Raw genomic sequence first — 22,243 nt, 5'->3', positions numbered from 1 at the left:
CTTGTTAAGAAAGACCTTTTTGACTCGCACGTTAACAAGGCCTTCAAAGCAGAACTGACCACGAGCAGCCGGGAAATCGGATACTACAGTAAGAATAGATGAGGCAGATCCTTTATCTCACAGGCTAGCAGATATGTCCGCAGTAGACTTCATGGTCCATAAATCATCTTTTCTGCTTCTAACGACAGATTCTAAAACATCTGAAGCAGGTGTCACCAGGTCATAGCATGCAGGACAGTGGTGGTCAACCAGACATATTGTTTGACTTTTTAAAATTGTTCATCTGGAAAAAAGGATCACAGTCATAAAAATCCCAGACACGTACTGTACGTACCCATGACAAACATATCCAGGTGACAAATAAGGGGCTAGAGAACTCTTATAAAGGTTTGGCTTGATCGCTCAGCCGGCACCTACCGTATATTGCCTAATTCTCTCATACACCGCAGCGCTGAGGTGGCCGAGCGCTCCAGGGCTCTCTAAGAGAACAAATGATCGGAAGTCCGAAACCGAACATGCCAAATCCTTCTGTCCCCCAACATCATCTGCTGGTGGACAGTCGAGATGTAAATATACACATTAAACTGTCGGCCGAACCTGTCAATATTTGGGTGGGTTCAGCTGACGTTAATTGATTAAGTAAGGGGGCATTAGGGGTATGCTTTCTACATGCTTGAGTGGGTTTCCTTGGGCATATGAGGCAGTAAGCTTAGGTCAGGAGACATGGAGATCAGGCTTGGTACTCATATTTGAGCACGGATCATATTTTACAAATGAGGGGAAACCGGCATAAGGCAGTTTTCACACTCCCGACATTCATGGCCAGAGTATCAAACGCGAAGTCTGGACTGGCCATAGGCCTGTGGACCTGAGCTCAACAGCTTATAAGTATTTATCAGACTGTTGACTTTGGATCAGAACCCGCAGCGAATCCGCATGTTGTGTTCCATATTGGACCATAAATAATGGAAATCTGAAACAGTCCTTATGTAGAGCATTATATTGAATCATTGGGTGGGATGCAGAGAAAAATGTGGTTAAAAACTTTTTTAATTTACATGGCCAACATGCCACAAACCAAAGTGGTAGTCTTAGTATTATTTGGGAAGATTTGAGAGCCCCAAAACGCACACATGGCCCTACATATCTAGTATATAATGAGAGCACTACATCAACATATTTGAGCGGAGTAATCCCTGTTGCTAAGTGCGGTGAGACTCGACAAACATTGCTTAATTAATTTTCATCACCGCGCAAGAGTATTGGGAAAAAAAAGCTACTATGTGGCACGGTGCCATGCTGCCATCCCAGACTGTGCACGACAAGAAGTTTCCCGCTGGGTATAAATATCAAAGGGCAGTTTGGTGACTGACTAGCCGTGCATGGTGTTTTCATAGGGCTGCTGCCACCGTCACACTGCCTACTTGACACGTGAACCCTAGAGATCAACCTGTCAGGGCTGCAGCACAGATCCGGATACGTTTACCAGAGGAATGCCAGCTGTCGGAGGGGATGGAACAGACGCCTCTTTCAGAGAAGAAATATACACAACTACAACCACAAGACCAACATTTCTGAGTCACAGAGCACTGCGAGCCAACCCGATTCTGTCATCCATGAGTAATGTGACCCTACAGAGGAATACACGTCCCTTTCATAGGCTACACCTGTACATACTGTAACAGGAAGCGTAGACACTTCTGAGCCTGTGCAGCAGGTATCACATCCAGGTCTGTGACGGCCACCCTGAGTGCCATACATCTGGTGTACAGGGTGGCATAGTGAGCCTTTTATAATGCCCAATGGTTCCTGGCTGGCAAGAAGAATCCCACATGGCTCTCGTCACCGTGCCCGAGCAGGAGAAAGGCGACGCTGTTTATATACTCATTATGGGGAAGTGGCTCTCACAACCCAGTACATATTGAAGAGTAACATGTGAACCACGAAGCAATGAAAGATCACAGGGAATATTATGTTTCTTACTATGGGCATAGACCTGAAGTGTCAGTTTTGCGGCTTTTTGTCACTTTTGGGAGGTGTGGATTACATGTATGCTTTGTGTACAGTACATGTTTTACTAAAGTTAGTTTTATTCCCCAAAAATGTTTGCTGCATTTTTGCAGCTTTATTTTTTTTTTTACATATAGTGTACTTACTTCCATGTAATTTAGCCTCTATCTTGATTCCAAGCTCAAATGCCACATTTTATTCTTCCATGCTCTGCTATCAATCTCATAAGGCACTATCACACGAGGACATGAGTGGCAATAGACAGTACCAGTTTCATCAGCTGGGAAGACAATATGATTATCCTCTACACTACAATCCCATAAATAAGCTATTACAATTATCCAGTCAGGAAGGCTGAACTGTGATCTCCTACATTATAACTGTGCCAGGAACTGTACAGTTATCATCACCATCTGTGATAGGAGTTTCCATCTTCCTCCAGCGGAGGACTTCAGTGATGCCACCCCTGCAATGTCATAATGCAGTAAGTTTTGGTGAACCCCTTCAGAGACAAAAAAAACCCATGTATTTAACACGGAACGGGGAGTGACTAAATCAGGTAATACTAGCTGAAATATATATCTATCATCTATCTATCTATCTATCTATCTATCTATCTATCTATCTATCTATCTATCTATCTATCTATCGGAACTGGTGACAGAATGAATTAAAAAAATAACCAGTGCCCAAAGAATTTTGGAAGGTGTAGTTTCCAAAAATCTGCACAGCAACAAGTACAAGTCAACAATATTGTAGATATGTTAACATGTTGTATGAGAGGACGACAGTTTAGGAAGCATTAAAGGAATTACAGAACAGGTGAATTCAACAGGTAAAAATACCCATGCCCACATCAACTACGTGCAACAAATCATCTCCTAGCTAGCGAGGCTGACTTACTGATGAGCAGTGGAAAGACCCTTACTGCCTCAAAGCCAGAAAAAGCTGCAGTTTCTTCCCGATGAGCTCAAATGTAAATCACAACTGACTCAAGGAATGACACGACGCATTACTAGCCACATTACTAAGCAGTGAGCTAATGATGATGTGGCAAGAACATACAGAAGGAGCTGTGCACAAGGAACTTTCATGAGATCGATAAGACATATGAGACGGGATAGATAGCAAAACAGATGAGGACAGATAGAGGGGGAGATATTAAAGGAGTTTTCACAAGTTCAATCTTCAGCTAATTACTCCCCTGGTTCCTGGCTGACTGTTTGCCGAGAGGGTTGGAGGAGAGAGGGACTGCTCCTGAGGATTGACAATTTGGACAAGTGGCATGGTAGAGCCAATGGCCTGAACTGGGATCTTTCCGATGCTGTCAATAGAGACAGCTGTGCCTCTTCAGCATCAGAAGAGGTCAGTGATACTGAAGCTGCCGGATCCAGTTATCCAGCTAACTTTAGTGCTGTTGGGTTTTTTCCTCCAACAGCTTTTGGCTTGATCTCAAGCCATGATAACCTGATGGATGAATGATCAGTAGGTAGATTGATCTTGTGCAAGGACTGGATAGGTCCACCAGCGTCTTCTCCGCCGTTATCTTGATTGTATCACGTCATCAAGGTTGCTGGTCTTCCTCTTCACCGTATTCCTTCAATTCTTCTGACCATGATGTCCTTCTCCAGAGAGTGATCTCTTCGTATGATCTGCTTGGTGATCATTGCTTTGAGTGATATGTCTGGCTTCATTTGTTCCAAAATTGTTGTGTTTTTTTTTTGTTCTTCTTCACATCCATGGTATTGATAACATCCTTCTCCAGCACCACATTTTGATTCTTCTTCTGTCTTATTTCTTTGTTGTCCATGTATCTCATCAGTATGTTACCATAGAAAAGACCAAACTATATACGAGCTGTGTCTTTGTCACTCGTGAAATGTTCCTTGATTAGAAGACCTTGTCCAGTAACTTCATTGTTGATTTGCCCAAAGATATTATTCCATTGACTTCTGGTGTCGTCGCTTACAAGATCTTTAACAAAGGGTCGGTAAACTCTGAGCTCTTTGATTGGGAAATCAGCCACCTCTGATAGACTAGCCATGGCTGATATTATAGGCACCTAACCTAAAAGCACTTTGCAATTATACCCATTTAAGATCATGAGACCCTCTTTTTAAATACATAAGTCAGACAGCTGTGATCGATATAGACAAACAATGGGAAATAAGTCTGACTTTTTATTCACTCATAGGTTAAGAACAATGTTTTGACACTACCGAGCTTTTCTATTTATCCAATATCACATAAATTAGACAAATGAGTGGACAGATTGTTCTCACAACTATTCACAAACCGTACATGCTTCCCCTCTGTCTCGATAAATTACATCACAAGAACTGAAGAGAATAGATAAAAACAAACGTGAGAAAATCTTCGCTGTGATGAATAAACCTGATCATACATTTCAGTAATACATAAATCATTTTTTTGTGAGGTTGCAACCTCTGTAACACACGATAAAACTGCCTGGCCCACTGTATACAGCAATACAGCGTCAGTTTTGGGGCAGGAGATTTTGAAAAATTCTAGTGTTATAGAAATCATTTTGAATGACGCACAGATTTCCAAAAACTTGTAACTAAAAATACATGAAGATAAACTTATAACTAAATGATAAACTTTTTATATGAAAGTTTGCGTTTCTCCGAAAATAAGACTGGGTTTTTAAATTAAATTTTGCTCCAAAAATGGGTTAGGACTTATTTTCAGGGGATGACAACCATCCACATTTATTCTTAAACCAAAAAAAACAAACATTTATTCAAATATGATCATGTCATCATACACACACAATGCGCATACATATACACACACTCATGTATGCACACATACACATATATACATACACGTGTATATACAGGTCCTTCTCAAAAAATTAGCATATAGTGTTAAATTTCATTATTTACCATAATGCAATGATTACAATTAAACTTTCATATATTATAGATTCATTATCCACCAACTGAAATTTGTCAGGTCTTTTATTGTTTTAATACTGATGATTTTGGCATACAACTCCTGAAAACCCAAAAAACCTGTCTCAATAAATTAGCATATTTCACCCGTCCAATCAAATAAAAGTGTTTTTTAATAACAAACACAAAAACCATCAAATAATAATGTTCAGTTATGCACTCAATACTTGGTCGGGAATCCTTTGGCAGAAATGACTGCTTCAATGCGGCGTGGCATGGAGGCAATCAGCCTGTGACACTGCTGAGATGTTATGGAGGCCCAGGATGCTTCAATAGCGGCCTTAAGCTCATCCAGAGTGTTGGGTCTTGCGTCTCTCAACTTTCTCTTCACAATATCCCACAGATTCTCTATGGGGTTCAGGTCAGGAGAGTTGGCAGGCCAATTGAGCACAGTAATACCATGGTCAGTAAACCATTTACCAGTGGTTTTGGCACTGTGAGCAGGTGCCAGGTCGTGCTGAAAAATGAAATCTTCATCTCCATAAAGCATTTCAGCCGATGGAAGCATGAAGTGCTCCAAAATCTCCTGATAGCTAGCTGCATTGACCCTGCCCTTGATGAAACACAGTGGACCAACACCAGCAGCTGACATGGCACCCCACACCATCACTGACTGTGGGTACTTGACACTGGACTTCAGGCATTTTGGCATTTCCTTCTCCCCAGTCTTCCTCCAGACTCTGGCACCTTGATTTCCGAATGACATGCAAAATTTGCTTTCATCAGAAAAAAGTACTTGGGACCACTTAGCAACAGTCCAGTGATGCTTCTCTGTAGCCCAGGTCAGGCGCTTCTGCCGCTGTTTATGGTTCAAAAGTGGCTTTACCTGGGGAATGCGGCACCTGTAGCCCATTTCCTGCACACGCCTGTGCACGGTGGCTTTGGATGTTTCCACACCAGACTCAGTCCACTGCTTCCTCAGGTTCCCCAAGGTCTGGAATCGGTCCTTCTCCACAATCTTCCTCAGGGTCCGGTCACCTCTTCTCGTTGTACAGCGTTTTCTGCCACATTGTTTCCTTCCAACAGACTTACCATTGAGGTGCCTTGATACAGCACTCTGGGAACAGCCTATTTGTTGAGAAATTTCTTTCTGGGTCTTACCCTCTTGCTTGAGGGTGTCAATGATGGCCTTCTTGACATCTGTCAGGTCGCTAGTCTTACCCATGATGGGGGTTTTGAGTAATGAACCAGGCAGGGAGTTTTTAAAAGCCTCAGGTATCTTTTGCATGTGTTTAGAGTTAATTAGTTGATTCAGAAGATTAGGGTAATAGGTCGTTTAGAGAACCTTTTCTTGATATGCTAATTTATTGAGACAGGTTTTTTGGGTTTTCAGGAGTTGTAGGCCAAAATCATCAGTATTAAAACAATAAAAGACCTGACAAATTTCAGTTGGTGGATAATGAATCTATAATATATGAAAGTTTAATTGTAATCATTACATTATGGTAAATAATGAAATTTAACACTATATGCTAATTTTTTGAGAAGGACCTGTATACACACACACTACACATACACATGTATGCACACACTACACCTAGTACATACCAGCCTGTCTCCTCTTCAGTAGACTCCTGCAGCTAAAGGACCTTTGGTAACATCATCGTTACATGACTATGATGTCACCAAAGGTCCTTAAGCAGTCTTAATCTCAGAATAGAAACGATGGGAATCTTTAAGATTTGGGACCCTGGAAAATTGCCCGATCCTCCCCTAACATGGCCCTGCAAACCTGCCTGTCTCCTCTTTCGTTCCTCTAAACTCCTGCAGGTATAGGTATTTTGGTGACATCATGGTTACATAACTGTGATGTCACCAAAGGTCCTAAAGCCCTTTTAAGCTCGAAATGGAAATTCTGGAGGCCCTTAAGAGTGAAGGCCCTGGAAAACTGACCAGTTTGCCTCCCCCCTCCCAAACACTGGTCCTGACTGTAACCAGGGATTATTTTTTGAGTAGAGCTTATATGCAAAGCATACTCAAAAGTCCTGTAAAATCATACTAGGACTTATTTTCTGGCTAGGTCTTATTTCTGACGAATTTTCTTAAAGGCCAAATAAACCTCATGAAGGACATCTATAATGTATGGTTAGCTGAAGAGACACAGATTCCAGCTATGTAATTATTATCGCTCCACTACCCTGTAGTAAGCCGGCATATACAGTAGCTTATCTTTTTCATTGTATTGAATCCCCCAAAACTTTTCAAGCCAGCCATACAAATTAGATGGCTGTCAGCTGCATGATGCTCATTCGTATAGTTTGGCCGATAGCCATCTTGGCCGCCTTTCCCATACACAGGTGCCCTTGTTTGACTGAAAGCTCCTGTGCTCACTACAAGAAAACCTCTGACCGGCATCTCTGCTGGCAGCTTAGCTTTTGGAGAAAAAAGTTGGACATGCCTGATAGACATCTCCCCCCAACGATCAGTTGGCCGGTGCCCCCATACACAGAGCGTCGTCAGAACCCATTGATATTGGTAGGTTTGTCTGATATTAGTTTAACGCATATAGAGGGGCTTAAGCTCAGAGAAGTAGTCCATCTGGACTTTTAGAAGCTCATTTGAGCATATACAGTATAGCCCATTTTCCGGTTTATTGTGCGAGTTCCGAGATAATTACATTGTTGTCTTCACGTTCTTCAGCTATCCACACAGAATATTTTAGGGCTGTTTTCCAAAAGGTGGAAAAAAAAAAGTTTCCTCATAAGAATCCCTTTAAGTCTATTCTTAATTTGTGTTTTATTTATTTTTAAAATTTACCATCTGTATCTTGTTTTTTTTAAATTTTGGCATCTGTGCCCCATCAACACCTGGAGATCTGTCTGTGGCAAACACTAGTGCAGAACTCTTTAATGAGCGCCTACTCCTCTAATTATCTCCTGGCCCCCAAGGAGCCTCAGCCTGAATCCACAAGGTGCTCCGTTATCCAAATATACACAGTTTTGAAAACAGTCCGTATTATGGGTTTTTGCGACTCCGTGAAAAGGACAAAAGGCAAATTTACAACATTACTCGTGGGCATTTTCATTTTCAAGCAGGCCGAGGAGGTTTAAGGATGGTATTAAATGTAGCATGACAATGGAAGCGATGCTCAGAAAAAGTCCCACTAATTAGCAGTGGAAAGCAGAAAGCAATTATCAGGCTGTTCCATCAGAATTATATATTCATGCATTAAAGATGCAATGGCCCCACACACTGAACTGCCATCTGCCGGTACGAATAATGCACCGTGCAATGAGGCCGCATTTTAATTTTTCTGTTTACAAATAACTAATTATGAAACGCACTAAATAATTGTCATCACCCTGAGCAGACCCATCATTCCTTGCTGCTTTTTCATCAACTAGGAATTGTACTTCAGCTGAATTAATGTATTGTACCTGTTCCCACTTCAACTGCATGATCGAGGTGAAATCGCCTGGTTAGTATAGCAAATCTTCACGACCCCAAACCATCTGTTCACAGACATGTTCGTCTATGTCACCAAAGTGCCTCTTCAAAGAGGACTTGAACTCTAGTACCACCTATTGAAGTTGGAATCCTAAAAGTCAATATTAACCCTTTAAAGGGACTGTCAGTGAAAAATGACTGTTGAAACAAAAGTACAGGTGCATCATGGTGTGGCTAATCATTTAACTACACCTTCCCACCTGCTTGGCTTCCATCTACCTCCGCCCTTCTCTGGCTCTATGACGCCACAGATGTCAATCAAAGAAGAGAGGGGTACAGACAGAGGGAAAACAAACAGGTGGGAAGGTGTATATAAATGACTGGCTACACCATGGTGCACCGAGCGCCTGTGCTTGGTTTCAACAGACATTCTGTGCCGACAGAGACCCTTTAACGACCTCTGCCAGATGACTTCGGATAAAAGCCAAACCAGAATCTCAATTTACAGACGTGATGTTTCTGGGTGTAAAATGACATCTGATTTGGCTGTATGGGATGCCTCGGACTGGGTTTGAAGGGGTAACTTTTCTCCTTATGGAGTCTGATATGCCAGTATGAAGAGACTTATAGGCCATGCAATGCTCCTCTGGGTAACTAAATAATGCCTCTTCAGAGAGGAAGAGGACTAGAACTCACTCCGCGAAACGTGTTTTTGTCTGTTCACATGATTCCATGTCTTCTCACATATGTTGTCCATGTCAGAGAGAAGTAGAGTGGTGCAAGTGTGGGACCAAGTTCCTATGATGATGGTAATACAACTTCATCGGATTTTCTTACCAGTTTCTCCTTATGCATTATATTTGTTTTTTTTACCAACCTGTCTATTGCACCCCTGCACCCCGCGTAAAAATAATTTTGAAGGTTTATAAAGTCCTACTTTAATCAACGAGCTCTGAATGGTCAGATGAGCATCTCCAGACCATGCTCAGCATCTGATGTGAGCCTACTAACGCCTCCCGCTCTGCCCTTGACCGATATGGATGATGTCCCATACGTCATTCTCACAGCAGTGCAAATATTGTGTTTGCCCCGCTGGTTAGAAGACACGTGCAAGCGCAATTTGCTCTGCTCCTGTGCCGATCTACCGTAAGATCTTCCAAGGCATGGTCCATATTCTACACCTGGAAGGAAGACAACGCCACCATTGTTAGTCTTCACAACTCTAGTTGTACATTCTGAACACAAAAAGGGCCAGATCTCCCTTTATAACAATATTTCACATAGATTTGTTATATATAATGAGATCTATTTCAATCCGGTTTTCTTATAAATTGCTGTTACTATACCAGAACGCTCACGTTTTGTGTCACTGACTTGCCTTTTTGTGAAGTGATGACTTCTTCAAGAACAGGCAATGAGAAGATGTAAGGAGCAGCTACAATCAATAGTCATTTGTAGATCTAGTGAAAGCTTTGAAAAGAATCCAATGGCCTTTGTATAATACACAAGCATTTACTTAGAGGATCGTCATGACTCAAACACATTCTCATTAAGAAATAGCACTGAGCTGGCAGCGCTGCACCCGGCCGATTAATCATTGTGTTTTAACTACCTGTATAAAATTAGACACTGAATACAGTTACCTGATCGAAGATACATTGTGCAATACACATTCAAAGTCTGGGACTTTTGGCTTGGAATTGAAAAATCTTATAAGAAAGAAAGAAAAGGGCATTCCAATCTTTAGGATATGCCATCACTTCCTGATCACTGGGTCACCACCAGTCTTGGCTGCAGCACTGAGGCTCCCTTCACAATCTTTCCATTTGTAGTGGCACTTCCAACCTTAATTTACAGACTCGATGAAAGGCCGCCCCACCCAGAGGTCAGATCTCAACTGATGGGATATCCTACCAATATTACATTATAATATGGAAAGCTCCCCTTAAATGGGCAATATCAGTAGGGCAAGCCTTGCCAATATGAACTATTGGGGGGGGGGGTCCTCATATCAGTGGCTGTCAAGTCTGGCATGTCCATATGTTACAGAGATAGTCATGGATTTAAATGGCCATCATACTACCATGCTCCAGCAATGGCTAGAAGACCTTTCCCCAGAGATCTCGCTCATGATGATCACCACACTAAGGGTGCACTTAGTCTCAGACGTCCGTGTTTGAGATCGGACCACAATGCATGAACTGGCCACAGGTCTCCCGACCGTAGCGTGACAGCTTCATATATTTCTCGGACACTCTCACGCTCAGGTCAGGAGACCCGTGGCCAGTCTGTGAACTGAAGTCCGATCTCAGACAGATTTGCACGAAGGTCTGAATGCACCCCAAGAGCTGTCAAAATGGACAACTAGTTGAAAAGCCAACCTGACGTCTTTAGTGGCTAGAGAATAACAGCTATTGAAATGAGCAGAAAACAAACCAAAAAGTGATCTGCAAAAAAGAAAACCACTTGTCCAGCTTTGTATTACCCCAAATAATCTGACAAGCATCCAAAGACCTAAACCACCAATTCCAATGGCAGAATTCTCAGTATCTGAATTCCCTTGCTCTTCAAAATATTAATTTTGGTTCTGCTGAATATAAAATAAAATGTGCAATTATACAAGTCCGAACGTCTGTCAAATATAAGACTATGGATGATGAGTGAACTGCAGGCGGTCTAAGAAATTTAAACCCGCTATTGGGAGGACCATCAATAAGTATAGCCAAAACCGCAAAAATAATTATTGGTATAGAATATCTCAATAATAAAAAAACAACGTATTTTACAAGGAGCAGTTTCAAACTTCAATGTTTGGCTTCCTGAAAGATTTTGTGATATCCAAAAATAGCAAAAATTGTGCTATACAGTTAACATATAGTAACAAATCCAGGTCAACTGGTGGCTATGCAACATGGTTGTGTTTTGATCTGCTGCAGTGTCTCCTCATTTTAGCTACTGTCACGTAATGGTAAAAGCGTAGCGTTTCAGAACCTCAATGGGACCATATATGATGCTTTTTCTTACCTTCCTCCTCTTCAATAGATGCCGGGATGTCTCTAGTTGAGCCAATCACTTTAGAGAAGCTACTGGAAAAAGCAGAAAATATTCTACGATGAAAGAGTCCACGTTGACCAGAATCCAAAGAATGAATTCTCCGCATTGAAGGATGCCTATGGCTGCTCGTCCATGGTGGTGGACCAGATGGTTCGGATGAGGACCTCTCAAAAGTAACCCTCTTGACTGGTCTACTAAGGGGTGATGTTCCTCTGTTTATCTCCAGGGTTCTTCCTAAACTGGAGACCTTGTGGCGAGTATAGAGTTTACGTGTGAAGATAAACTCAGGTTCTTCTTCATCTTGTGGAGCAACTGGATGATGGTTAGGCGGGTTATCATAATCTGTCCTAAAGTTGAGTCTTGAAACAGATTGGCTTCTCCTTTCAAGAGTTTTTCCAAAGAAAGGATGTCGGAGAAAAGCTGGCTTTGACCGTACGCGATAATGCCAATGATAATTGTGTAATCCATTAGGTTCTTTTTTGGGTTCCACTCCAACTGGTGCGGATATGGATCGTTCAAGTACAACATGACCCGAAAGCCTCTTTTTTCTGAACAGGTTTATCCGTTCCATACTGTTAATTATATATTTTTTATGTTGCTGTCTCTTCTTGCTTAATGTACAAGTCAAGTTCCCCAAACTTTAAAATCCATTGTACTGTAGAAAATGAACATCCAGCTTAGGAGAGACTGGAGCGATGTGTCCCGGAGCCGAGCACCAGTAGCAGCACTCACCAAGTGCCGTGAACCCACGCCGTCTCTCTGCACTAATGAAACACCGGCCTATATGAACTATCACTTCCTCAACAAACCTTTTCTTTTTAAAAGGTCTACAGGAAATGAGTACAAAGAAAATGCAGAACCACTGACAGTCATGCGAAACCTAGCTCAGTTCGGCATTATGTGAAAATCTATGGCAATAAAAAAAAAATAGTTTTCAAGCTGAAAACAGACACTAAAATTAACTTACTGTTGTTCCATCGAGTTGTATGAAAAAGAAAGGTTAGAACAACACAAAGAAGTGACACCTAATAACATACGGAAAATGTATTAACGCCAAGAATAGTAGGTTGGCTGATAAAAGATCAGATCTACATGCCGTGTGAAGAGGAGGACGTTCCAGATATCGCATAAAAACGCTACAAAAAATATAAAATTCCACAGCTGTTCTAAAGAAGATCTGTCAGATTAATATGCTGCTTTATGCAAGGGAAACAAGTCTGGTTTGGCTACTATGAGCACGGACTAGTAGTTGAAATCTGCTGCACTTTCATAGGACAGTATTTTAGGTCAACCGGTGTGCCGCCTGAGCGGTTCTGCTGATGGCAGTCGGACCTCCACAAATCTATAGGTTATCACCTAGTAACTTCTCTGCCCTGGACAAATCCCTTTACATGATCCACCCTTAATAGGACAGGGGATAACTGAAAAGCTTGTTACAACCCCTCTAATATTCGGAGGTACCTTAGGGGACGGTTTGTTAATATAAATGGACAGAAGTATAATTCAGAGTGTGCGGCTTTCTGTACTGGCCACAGTTTAGGTCACAAACTTAAAATGAAAGCAATTTTTGCAAAGTTTGAATCTACATAAAGAAGCAACTTTGGCAGAACTGGTATTTTTGTCTTCCTATTTTTAAACTGAATTTTCCTTATTTTATAGGTCATATCTGCTTTCAGAATTCTGGTTGCCGTTGGAAACTGAGAAGGGTTATGCTTTCGCTGTCAGACAACTTCACACTATTGATGTAACTGCTGTAGCTCCCACAATGCATTGCTCTTGGAATCCGAAAATTACTTTGCTCATGAATGGATAGGAAAAAAAAATGTAACAAAAAAATTGGTGAAGGATAAGATGCAAAAATTTGTTACAAATTGCTCAAAATTTGATGAAATTTTACTACCTGTCCTCTATTAAAACCTGTAGAAAAGCATTGTGCTGCCTTCACCACCCAATAATAGCTTACAAATACTTTTGGTGCATATATCAGTGCAATATGTCCAGGAACATTATAAATTCTCATGCTCTGTCACTTGTCATCTACTGTTTTTCAGTAGGCAGTTTCTGTTCATCAGTATTCTGACAGTATTAAAGGTGCTGGAACTTACTTTCCCTCACTTTGCAGCATCCAGTGCTCTTGCTAAGGTCTAATATTTTGCCTGTCTTGAACTGAAAGCTCCACCTTTAGCAGAAGATCAGGAGATGAGAAATTAAGACCAACCTCTGATAGTTGGGAGAGCAGAAAAAGAGAGATTAAGACCCGTCTCTAACAGGAGCATAGAGAATAAGACAACCTCTAACAGGAGTGCAGGAGCAGAGAATAAAATCTGCCTCTGATATGAGAGCAGAGAGAGTAAGACCCGCCTCTAACAGTTAGGAGAGCAGGAACACATAGAATAAGACCCGCTTCTAACAGATAGGAGAGCAGGAGCACAGAGAATAAGACCCATCTCTAATAGTTAGGAGAGCAGGAGCACGGAGAATAAGACCCACCTCTAAGGCTACTTTCACCCTAGCGTCGTACGATGCACGACGAATTGCGTCGTTGTGACGTACTGACGCTAGCAGTGAATGCGCAGCACAACGGGGCAGCGGATGCTGTTTTTCAACGCATCCGCTGCCCCATTGTGAGGTGTAGGGAGGCGGGGGCAGAGTTCCGGCCGCGCATGCGCAGTCGGAAATGCTGGACACGACGCACCAAAAAACGTTACATGCAACGTTTTTTTGGTGGCGACGGTCCGACGCAACATGACGCAACCGTCGCACTGCGTCGCTAATGCAAGTCTATGGAGAAAAAAACGCATCCTGCAAGCACTTTTGCAGGATGCGTTTTTTCAACAAAACGACGCATAGCGACGTGCAGTGCACGACGCTAGTGTGAAAGTAGCCTAACAGTTAGGAGAGCAGGAGCACATAGAATAAGACCTGCCTCTAACAGTTAGGAGAGCAGGAGCACAGAGAATAAGACCTGCCTCAAAGGCCGGCGTCACACATGCGAGTTTTACGGACGTAAGAGCGCAGAAACTACGTCCGTAAAACTCGCATTACATACGGCACAATTATTCTCAATGGGGCTGCTCCTATTAGCCGTATATTACGGTTCAGTATTATACGGCTTTCTACGGCCGTACAAAATCGCAGCATGCTGCGTTTGTCAGCGTATTGCGCAAAACAATCGCTAATGAAAGTCTATGGGGGCGAGAAAAATACGGATTCCACACGGACCAGCAGTGTGACTTGCGAGAAATACGCAGCGGTGTTAGTGAAAAGTCGGTAATTCAATTGCCGGCTTTTCATTTCTCCTGCACAAACCCGACATGATATGAGACATGATTACATACAGTAAACCATCTCATATCCCCTTTTTTTTTGCATATTCCACACTACTAATGTTAGTAGTGTGTATGTGCAAAATTTCAGCGCTGTAGCTGCTGAAATAAAGGGTTAAATGGCGGAAAAAATTGGCGTGGGCTCCCGCGCAATTTTCTCCGCCAGAGTGGTAAAGCCAGTGACTGAGGGCAGATATTAATAGCCAGGAGAGGGTCCATGGTTATTGCCCCCCCCCCCCCCCCCGTGGCTAAAAACATCTGCCCCCAGCCACCCCAGAAAAGGCACATCTGGAAGATGCGCCTATTCTGGCACTTGGCCACTCTCTTCCCACTCCCTGTAGCGGTGGGATATGAGGTAATGAAGGGTTAATGCCACCTTGCTATTGTAAGGTGACATTAAGCCAGATTAATAATGGAGAGGCGTCAATTATGACACCAATCCATTATTAATCCAATTGTTGGAAAGGGTTAAAAAAAACACACACACACATGATTTAAAAGTATTTTAATGAAATAAACACAGCGGTTGTTGTAATAATTTATTGTTCTCGCAATCCATTTGCAGACCCTCGCTTGGAAAAATAATAAACGCACAAGATACATACCTTCTGGTGAACCGTCTCGTCCCACGAGGTAATCCATCTGAAGGGGTTAACTAATATTACAGGCAGGAGCCCTGCAAATGCAGCTGTGCTCCGTGCCTGTAATTCCCCGGCGAATGAATGAAATGTAGGTCATTGACCTACATTTCCTTCAGTCGCGGTGATGCGCCCCCTGGTGGATGTCCTCATATGACCTGGAGCGTGGGAAAAAGTTCCCAGGCTGCAGTTCATGAGAACATCCACCAGAGGGCGCCTCACCGTGACTCAATGTAAATACAGATCCTGCTTTCCTTTCAGCACCCGGGGGATTACAGGCACGAGCGAGTGGTTTATCGCAGCTCCTGCCTGTAATATTAGTTAACCCCTTCAGATGGATTACTTCGTGGGACGTGATCTGACATCAGAGGGTATGTATCTTGTGCGTTTATTATTTTGCCAAGCGAGGGTGTTCCTGATGGATTGAGAGAGCAATAAAATTCTAAAACAACCGCTGTGTTTCTTTCATTAAAATACTTTTAAATCATGTGTGTGTGTGTTTTTTAACCCTTTCCAACAATTGGATTAATAATGGATAGGTGTCATAATTGACGCCTCTCCATTATTAATCTGGCTTAATGTCACCTTACAATAGCAAGGTGGCATTAACCCTTCATTACCCCATATCCCACCGCTACAGGGAGTGGGAAGAGAGTGGCCAAGTGCCAGAATAGGCGCATCTTCCAGATGTGCCTTTTCTGGGGTGGCTGGGGGCAGATGTTTTCAGCCACGGGGGGGGGGGCAATAACCATGGACCCTCTCCTGGCTATTAATATCTGCCCTCAGTCACTGGCTTTACCATTCTGGCGGAGAAAATTGCGCGGGAGCCCACGCCAATTTTTTCCGCCATTTAACCCTTTATTTCAGCAGCTACAGCGCTGAAATTTTGCACATACACACTACTAACATTAGTAGTGTGGAATATGCAAAAAAAAAAGGGGATATGAGATGGTTTACTGTATGAAAACCATGTCTCATATCCTGTCGGGTTTGTGCAGGAGAAATGAAAAGCCGGCAATTGAATTACCGGCTTTTCACAGATATCGCGCTGAATGAAATATAAATACAGAATATATATATATGTGTCTCAATGACATATATATATATATATATATATATATATATATATATATATATATATATATATACACACTGTATATATGTTTTTCCTAACATTTGAGCACATAAATCCATTAGATGTCGGTTTTGCAAGCCTGCGCAAAAATCTCGCAGTACGGATGCCATACGGATTACGGAGGATGCCATGCGCAAAATACGCTGACACACCCTGACTACGGATCAATTTTTTGGGAACATTTCTCCGTATTACGGCTGTAGTACGGACGTATAATACGTGGCGTATTGTCTTACGCCAAGTGTGACTCCAGCCTAACAGTTAGGAGAGCAGGAGCACAGAGAATAAGACCCGCCTCTAACAGGAGAGCAGGAGCACAGAGTCTACTACTTCCTGTAATGCACGTTGGTGTCTCTGCTGATGCACAACCCCTTGTTTGTAATGGAGATGAAATGGGCATTCAGGAACAATTTTAATTAACTGTTAGGAAGTAATAGTACAGCTTGTTTTCCGCTTGAATCTTATAGCCATTATTTACTAGATAAAACATTTTATACCCATTGCCAACTCTGTTCAATCATTATACATCCCTGGATGTCTTATACAATTCGAAGAGCACTCTCATCATGCGCACAGCCACCTATTCATGCTACATCTCAATAGCCTTAAATCAGTAGACAACTATTGTACTCACATTTTAAATAAAAGCATGGAAGTATCTCGGGTGGGGTTCTTCACGTCTGACCTCAATTACCCGCACTGTACCACAATGGGAAATATGTGCGCTTGCAATTTTAATTCAGAGCATATGTCTGCACTTCATTTTCTAGGACACTGTTCAATGTTGATTAATTGTTAATCTTTTATTCAAAGCCAATTTTCAATTATAAATGAAAACCTATATTGCTGGCAGAAACAAACTGATAAAAAATACAATGATAAAAGAGCTTGCAGACCGAGGTGCTGTACGTAACAGGAAAGAGCAAACAGCACAATCACAAGACTCCTAGGAGCCTGGCGTCTTCTCGATGGAGAAAGGTACAGGGTAATGAAAGACAAATGGACATTTACATGACTTTGTTCTGCCTGAATGCAAAGAGCATTTCTTAAAACATAGGTGAATACATTTACTGACTCTACGCTGAAAACTGCTGCTATAATAACACTACAATAAAAAGCAATCGGGTCCTACAGGAAATATATTCTCTTAAAGGGGTGGTCTAACAAAGACCATCTTTATTTTTAAGCATTGGAAACTTATTGGAACCCCATCAATGAACCTCTGCTGCTTCTGGAGAAAGCTGCATTTGGCCATACCTGAGCCTGTTATGTACAGGAGAAATGTAGTAACAAATGGGAAGAACCACTAACAAAATGTATGACCTATCTAGCGGACAAATATGTGATAAATACACGCTGGGGGTCCCAAGTGTCTCAGTAACCAACAGAAACAGGCAAGCACCGTACTATGTAATCTCCATTTGTCCCACATGCATTGCAATGGAACACCATCAACCTCCTCGGAGAGAGGAGGGAGAGAGAAAGAGAAAGAAAAAGAGAAAGAAAGAAAGAAAGAGAAAGAAAGAAAGAAAGAAAGAAAGAAAGAAAGAAAGAGAAAGAAAAAGAGAAAGAAAGAAAAAAGAGAAAGACAGAAAGAGAGAGAAAGAGAGACAAAGTGTCCCTATCTCCATGTTATTCTACCAATCGCTTTGGCAATGCCAACATGTACTTAATCCTGCCAATTAGGCCCATTTGAATTGAAAGAAAGAGAGAATGATGGACAGAAAGAGTAAAAAAGAAGGAGAGATTGAAATGGAGAGTAAAAGAATGAAAAACAGAAAAAGAAAGAAAAAAAGAAAAAAAAAAGAAAGAGTAAGAAAGAAAAAGAAAGAGTAAGAAAGAAAAAGAAAGAGAAAAAAAGAAAAAGACAAAAAAGGAGGAAAAAACAAAACAAAACAAAAAAGAAAATAAATTAAAAAAAGGTAGGCTGCTGCACTTTGGCTGACAATGGGTCTCCTGCTGTTCATGGCTAGGAGCACACGGACAGTCGTGTTTTCAGTAAAGGTGGCACTTGCTCAGAGGACGGTGATATAGAGGGTCGGACTGGTGCACTGGGCACTCGGCCATGCCAGGGGTGCATCGATCGCCACATTTGCATAAGAGCAAAAGATCATTTTCTGCATAAGCAAGTCAGAGAAATCTACACTACATGCATGATTTCTTTTTATAGAGGCCAAGTGTCTTATGACTGAATAGTTTATTGTAAGATTAAATAGGAGGGAGAAGACTTTCTTAATAATTTAGCAGACATTATGTAACCAAAATTTATGGAATTTGAATGAGTAAACCATTTTACATACATAATTTCCCACGTACAGGAAAGTGTGACCTTCTGTACTTTACCATTAGTCTATTTCTGGTGGAGGCTTATTATTCCCCAAGTACAGCCGGATAATCCCCTGACAGTGCAGAGAGCTCCTAGACTCTATTATGTCACATTAATATTTAATGAGACGTATAGCGAGAATGTACTGGACAGCACCAGAGAGGGGACGACTTCTGCACAGACCCGAGATTTATATCCTTATCCTCATCTGCGAAAATAGAATTCAATTAGGGATTTTTCTAATGAAGTCAAGCTTACTGTCATTAATAGGGATTTGTAATCATTCACGGTAATTAAATATTATAAAGAGCTAACATTTTGAGCAAAAGTTTTTGGCAGGTGTGGAAAAAAATGCTGCAAAGTAAGAATGCTTTTAAAAACAAAAGTTTTAATAGTTCATTTTTATCAATTAAAAATGAAAAGTGAATGAACAAAAGAGAAATCAAAATCAAATTTGCTGTGACCACACTTTGCCTTCAAAACAGCATCAGTTCTTCTAGGTACTTGCACCAGCCATTCAGAGGTTAATGGTGGGGAGGGGTAAAGAAGATTATGCTAGGACTTGCCACCTTCTTGCAGTCTTTAAAAATGGGGTAACCTAGCGTGTTTCTCCAAATAAATCTTTGATTAGAAATGGCTGGTACACCGGAGTGTTTTTGGGTGATTTTTTGACATTTTGGGTCTCTATTTAACCTCTAAGATTTATTTAGGCCAAATGAAAATGATTTTTTCTGTTTCAAATTATTATTTTTTACTTTCATGATAAGTAATAGAAGGTGTAAATGTGATACAGTAAAAAGCTGTAAGCGATCAGTTCAGTAACGAGCCGGAAAGCACGGCCGGCAACAGAGAAAGGGACTCTGCCAACCATGTGCAAACTGCAGAGGCTGGAGAGGCAGCAGCCGCTATCTATCTATATTAATACATTATATTTATTATTTTTGTTTATTATATACATTACATATAAAAAAGAAAATAAAAAATATATATAATAATATTTATTTGTAAAAATGTGACACCATCTTCTTATGATATTGAGGCTACCACCACACAAACCAGGAAAAACAAATATTCTTTGTGGTCTTCTAGAGAAGGAAATAAGGAACATCTGGTTAGCTGGCTTTAGTAACACATTTGAGAAAAAGAAAAAAAAAATCTGAACTCTGTAAATGAGGACAATACGAGCCAAACAAATTCAAAAAGCCAAAGTGCATGGCACTTATGCCCATTTGGTTAAGCAGGACTCAGACACCCTCTCCCCCCGTGAATTGAAACTTCTGATAACTTGCCAACTATACAGTATATAGCACGGTGACTCAGTGGTTAGCACTGTACGGTGGCTCAGTGGTTAGCACTGCAGCCTTACAGTGCAGGAGTCCTGGAATCAAATCCCACCAAGGACAACATCTCCAAGGAGTTTGTATGTTTTGTGTGGGTTTCCTCCGGGTTCTCTGGTTTCCTCCCACACTCCAAAGACATACTGATAGGGAATTGGGCACTGGTTGGAGTTTACCTAAGTGCCATAATTATGATTGGGGAAAAAAAAAACAATTCTGCAAGCAAGCACTAATGCAAATGTGAACAAAGCCTAACAAGGGTGAAACAGACCCTTCAAGAGGAGAGAATTACCTTGTAGAATTTCTCCACTTTACTTAACGAGGGAGATGGCTTTACCAATATGCCCTAAGAGTAGAAAAACGGGAGTTGTCTGAAGGTTGTCATATACATCACATGAATGTTGACTAAACCCAACGATTTTGGCAGGACCGGCTTTCCATCCAATGTTTTCTATGTACCTTGCCTTGACTTTACTTCAATGGCAAATGTTGGGGAAAAGAAGAGTGAGCATGTTGGACTTTAAGGCTATGTGCACACGCTGCGGACTGGTGTGCGGATTTTTCCGCACTGATTTTGATAAATCCGCAGGGCAAAAACACTGCGTTCTTCCTGCGGATTTATCGTGGTTTTACCTTGGTTTTTGTGCGGATTCTACTGCTGTTTTACACCTGCGGTTTTTTAATATGGAGCAGGTGTCAAACCACTGCGGATTCCTAACAAAGAATTGACATGCTGCGGAAAATAAACCGCAGCGTTTCCGCGCGTTTTTTTTCCGCAGCATGTGCACAGCGGTTTTTATTTTCCATAGGTTAACATGGTACTGTACACCGCATGGGAAACTGCTGAGGATCCACAGCGTCAAAAACACTGCGGATCCGCAGTAAAAACCGCAACGTGTGCAGATACCCTAACATGCCCCAACATTTAGTTCTCCAGGGAGATAAGCTCCCACCAGAGGTGTCTAACAGCAGCTTAAGGTATCGTCAGATTAAGCGACGCTGCAGCGATATCGACAACGATGCCGATCGCTGCAGCGTCGCTGGAGAGCTGTCACACAGACCGCTCTCCAGCGACCAACGATGCCGAAGTCCCCGGGTAACCAGGGTAAACATCGGGTTACTAAGCGCAGGGCCGCGCTTAGTAACCCGATGTTTACCCTGGTTACCAGTGTAAATGTAAAAAAAAAAACACTACATACTTACATTGCCGTGTCTGTCACGTCCCTCGCCTTCAGCTTCCCTGCACTGTGTAAGCGCCGGCCCTAAAGCACAGCGGTGACGTCACCGCTGTGCTTTGCTTTACGGCCGGCACTGACACATTCAGTGCAGGAAGCTCTGAGCAGCAGCGCGGACGCCGGGGACGTGACAGACATCAGAGGGTGAGTATGTACTGTGTTTTTTTTTACTTTTACAATGGTAACCAGGGTAAATATCGGGTTACTAAGCGCGGCCCTGCACTTAGTAACCCGATATTTACCCTGGTTACCATTGTAAAACATTGCTGGCATCGTTGCTTTTGCTGTCAAACACAACAATACACGCCGATCAGACGACCAAATAAAGTTCTGGACTTTCAGCAACGACCAGCGATATCACAGCAGGATCCAGATCGCTGCTACGTGTCAAACACAACGATATTGCTATCCAGGATGCTGCAACGTCACGGATCGTTGTCATTCTCGTTGCAAAGTCGTTTAGTGTGAAGGTACCTTTACTCCTCTGTCCCTATTATTATTATTATTTATTTATATAGCACCATTAATTCCATGGTGCTGTACATGAGAAAGGGGTTACATACAGGGTTATAGATATCATTTACAGTAAACAAGTTTACAGTGACAGACTGGTACAGAGGGGAGAGGACCCTGTCCTTGCGGACTTACATTCTATGGGATAGTGGGGAAGAGACAGAAGGTAGGGGTGAGGCGGCGGCTCTGGCGATGGCGAGGCGGCGGCTCGGTTATTGCAGGCTGTAGGCTTTCCTGAAGAGATGGGTTTTCAGGTTCCATCTGAAGGATCCGAGGGTGGTGGATAATCGGATGTGTTGAGGCA

General features: G+C 42.0%; 1 protein-coding gene across 5 annotated transcripts in view; it reads right to left on the bottom strand.

Annotated features, from left to right (window-relative positions):
• The window catches only part of RASAL2 (RAS protein activator like 2), a 260,823-nt gene that overhangs the window by 157,216 nt on the left and 81,364 nt on the right, over positions 1 to 22,243 (bottom strand). For 2 of the 5 annotated variants that reach the window (XM_077275983.1, XM_077275984.1), the window contains exon 1: positions 11,400 to 12,321. The exons of 2 other annotated variants lie outside the window; for them this stretch is intronic. In XM_077275983.1, the coding sequence (XP_077132098.1) occupies positions 11,400 to 12,000 (601 nt within the window). In that variant the 5' untranslated portion in view covers positions 12,001 to 12,321. Of the gene's footprint in view, positions 1 to 11,399; positions 12,324 to 22,243 lie in introns of those variants that run through there. One more of the 5 variants, XM_077275985.1, reaches the window with a different exon arrangement.

The sequence above is a fragment of the Ranitomeya variabilis genome, chromosome 8 (genome assembly GCF_051348905.1).
Source record: "Ranitomeya variabilis isolate aRanVar5 chromosome 8, aRanVar5.hap1, whole genome shotgun sequence".
Lineage (NCBI taxonomy): Eukaryota > Metazoa > Chordata > Amphibia > Anura > Dendrobatidae > Ranitomeya > Ranitomeya variabilis.
This window is presented reverse-complemented; position numbering and strand designations above follow the sequence as displayed.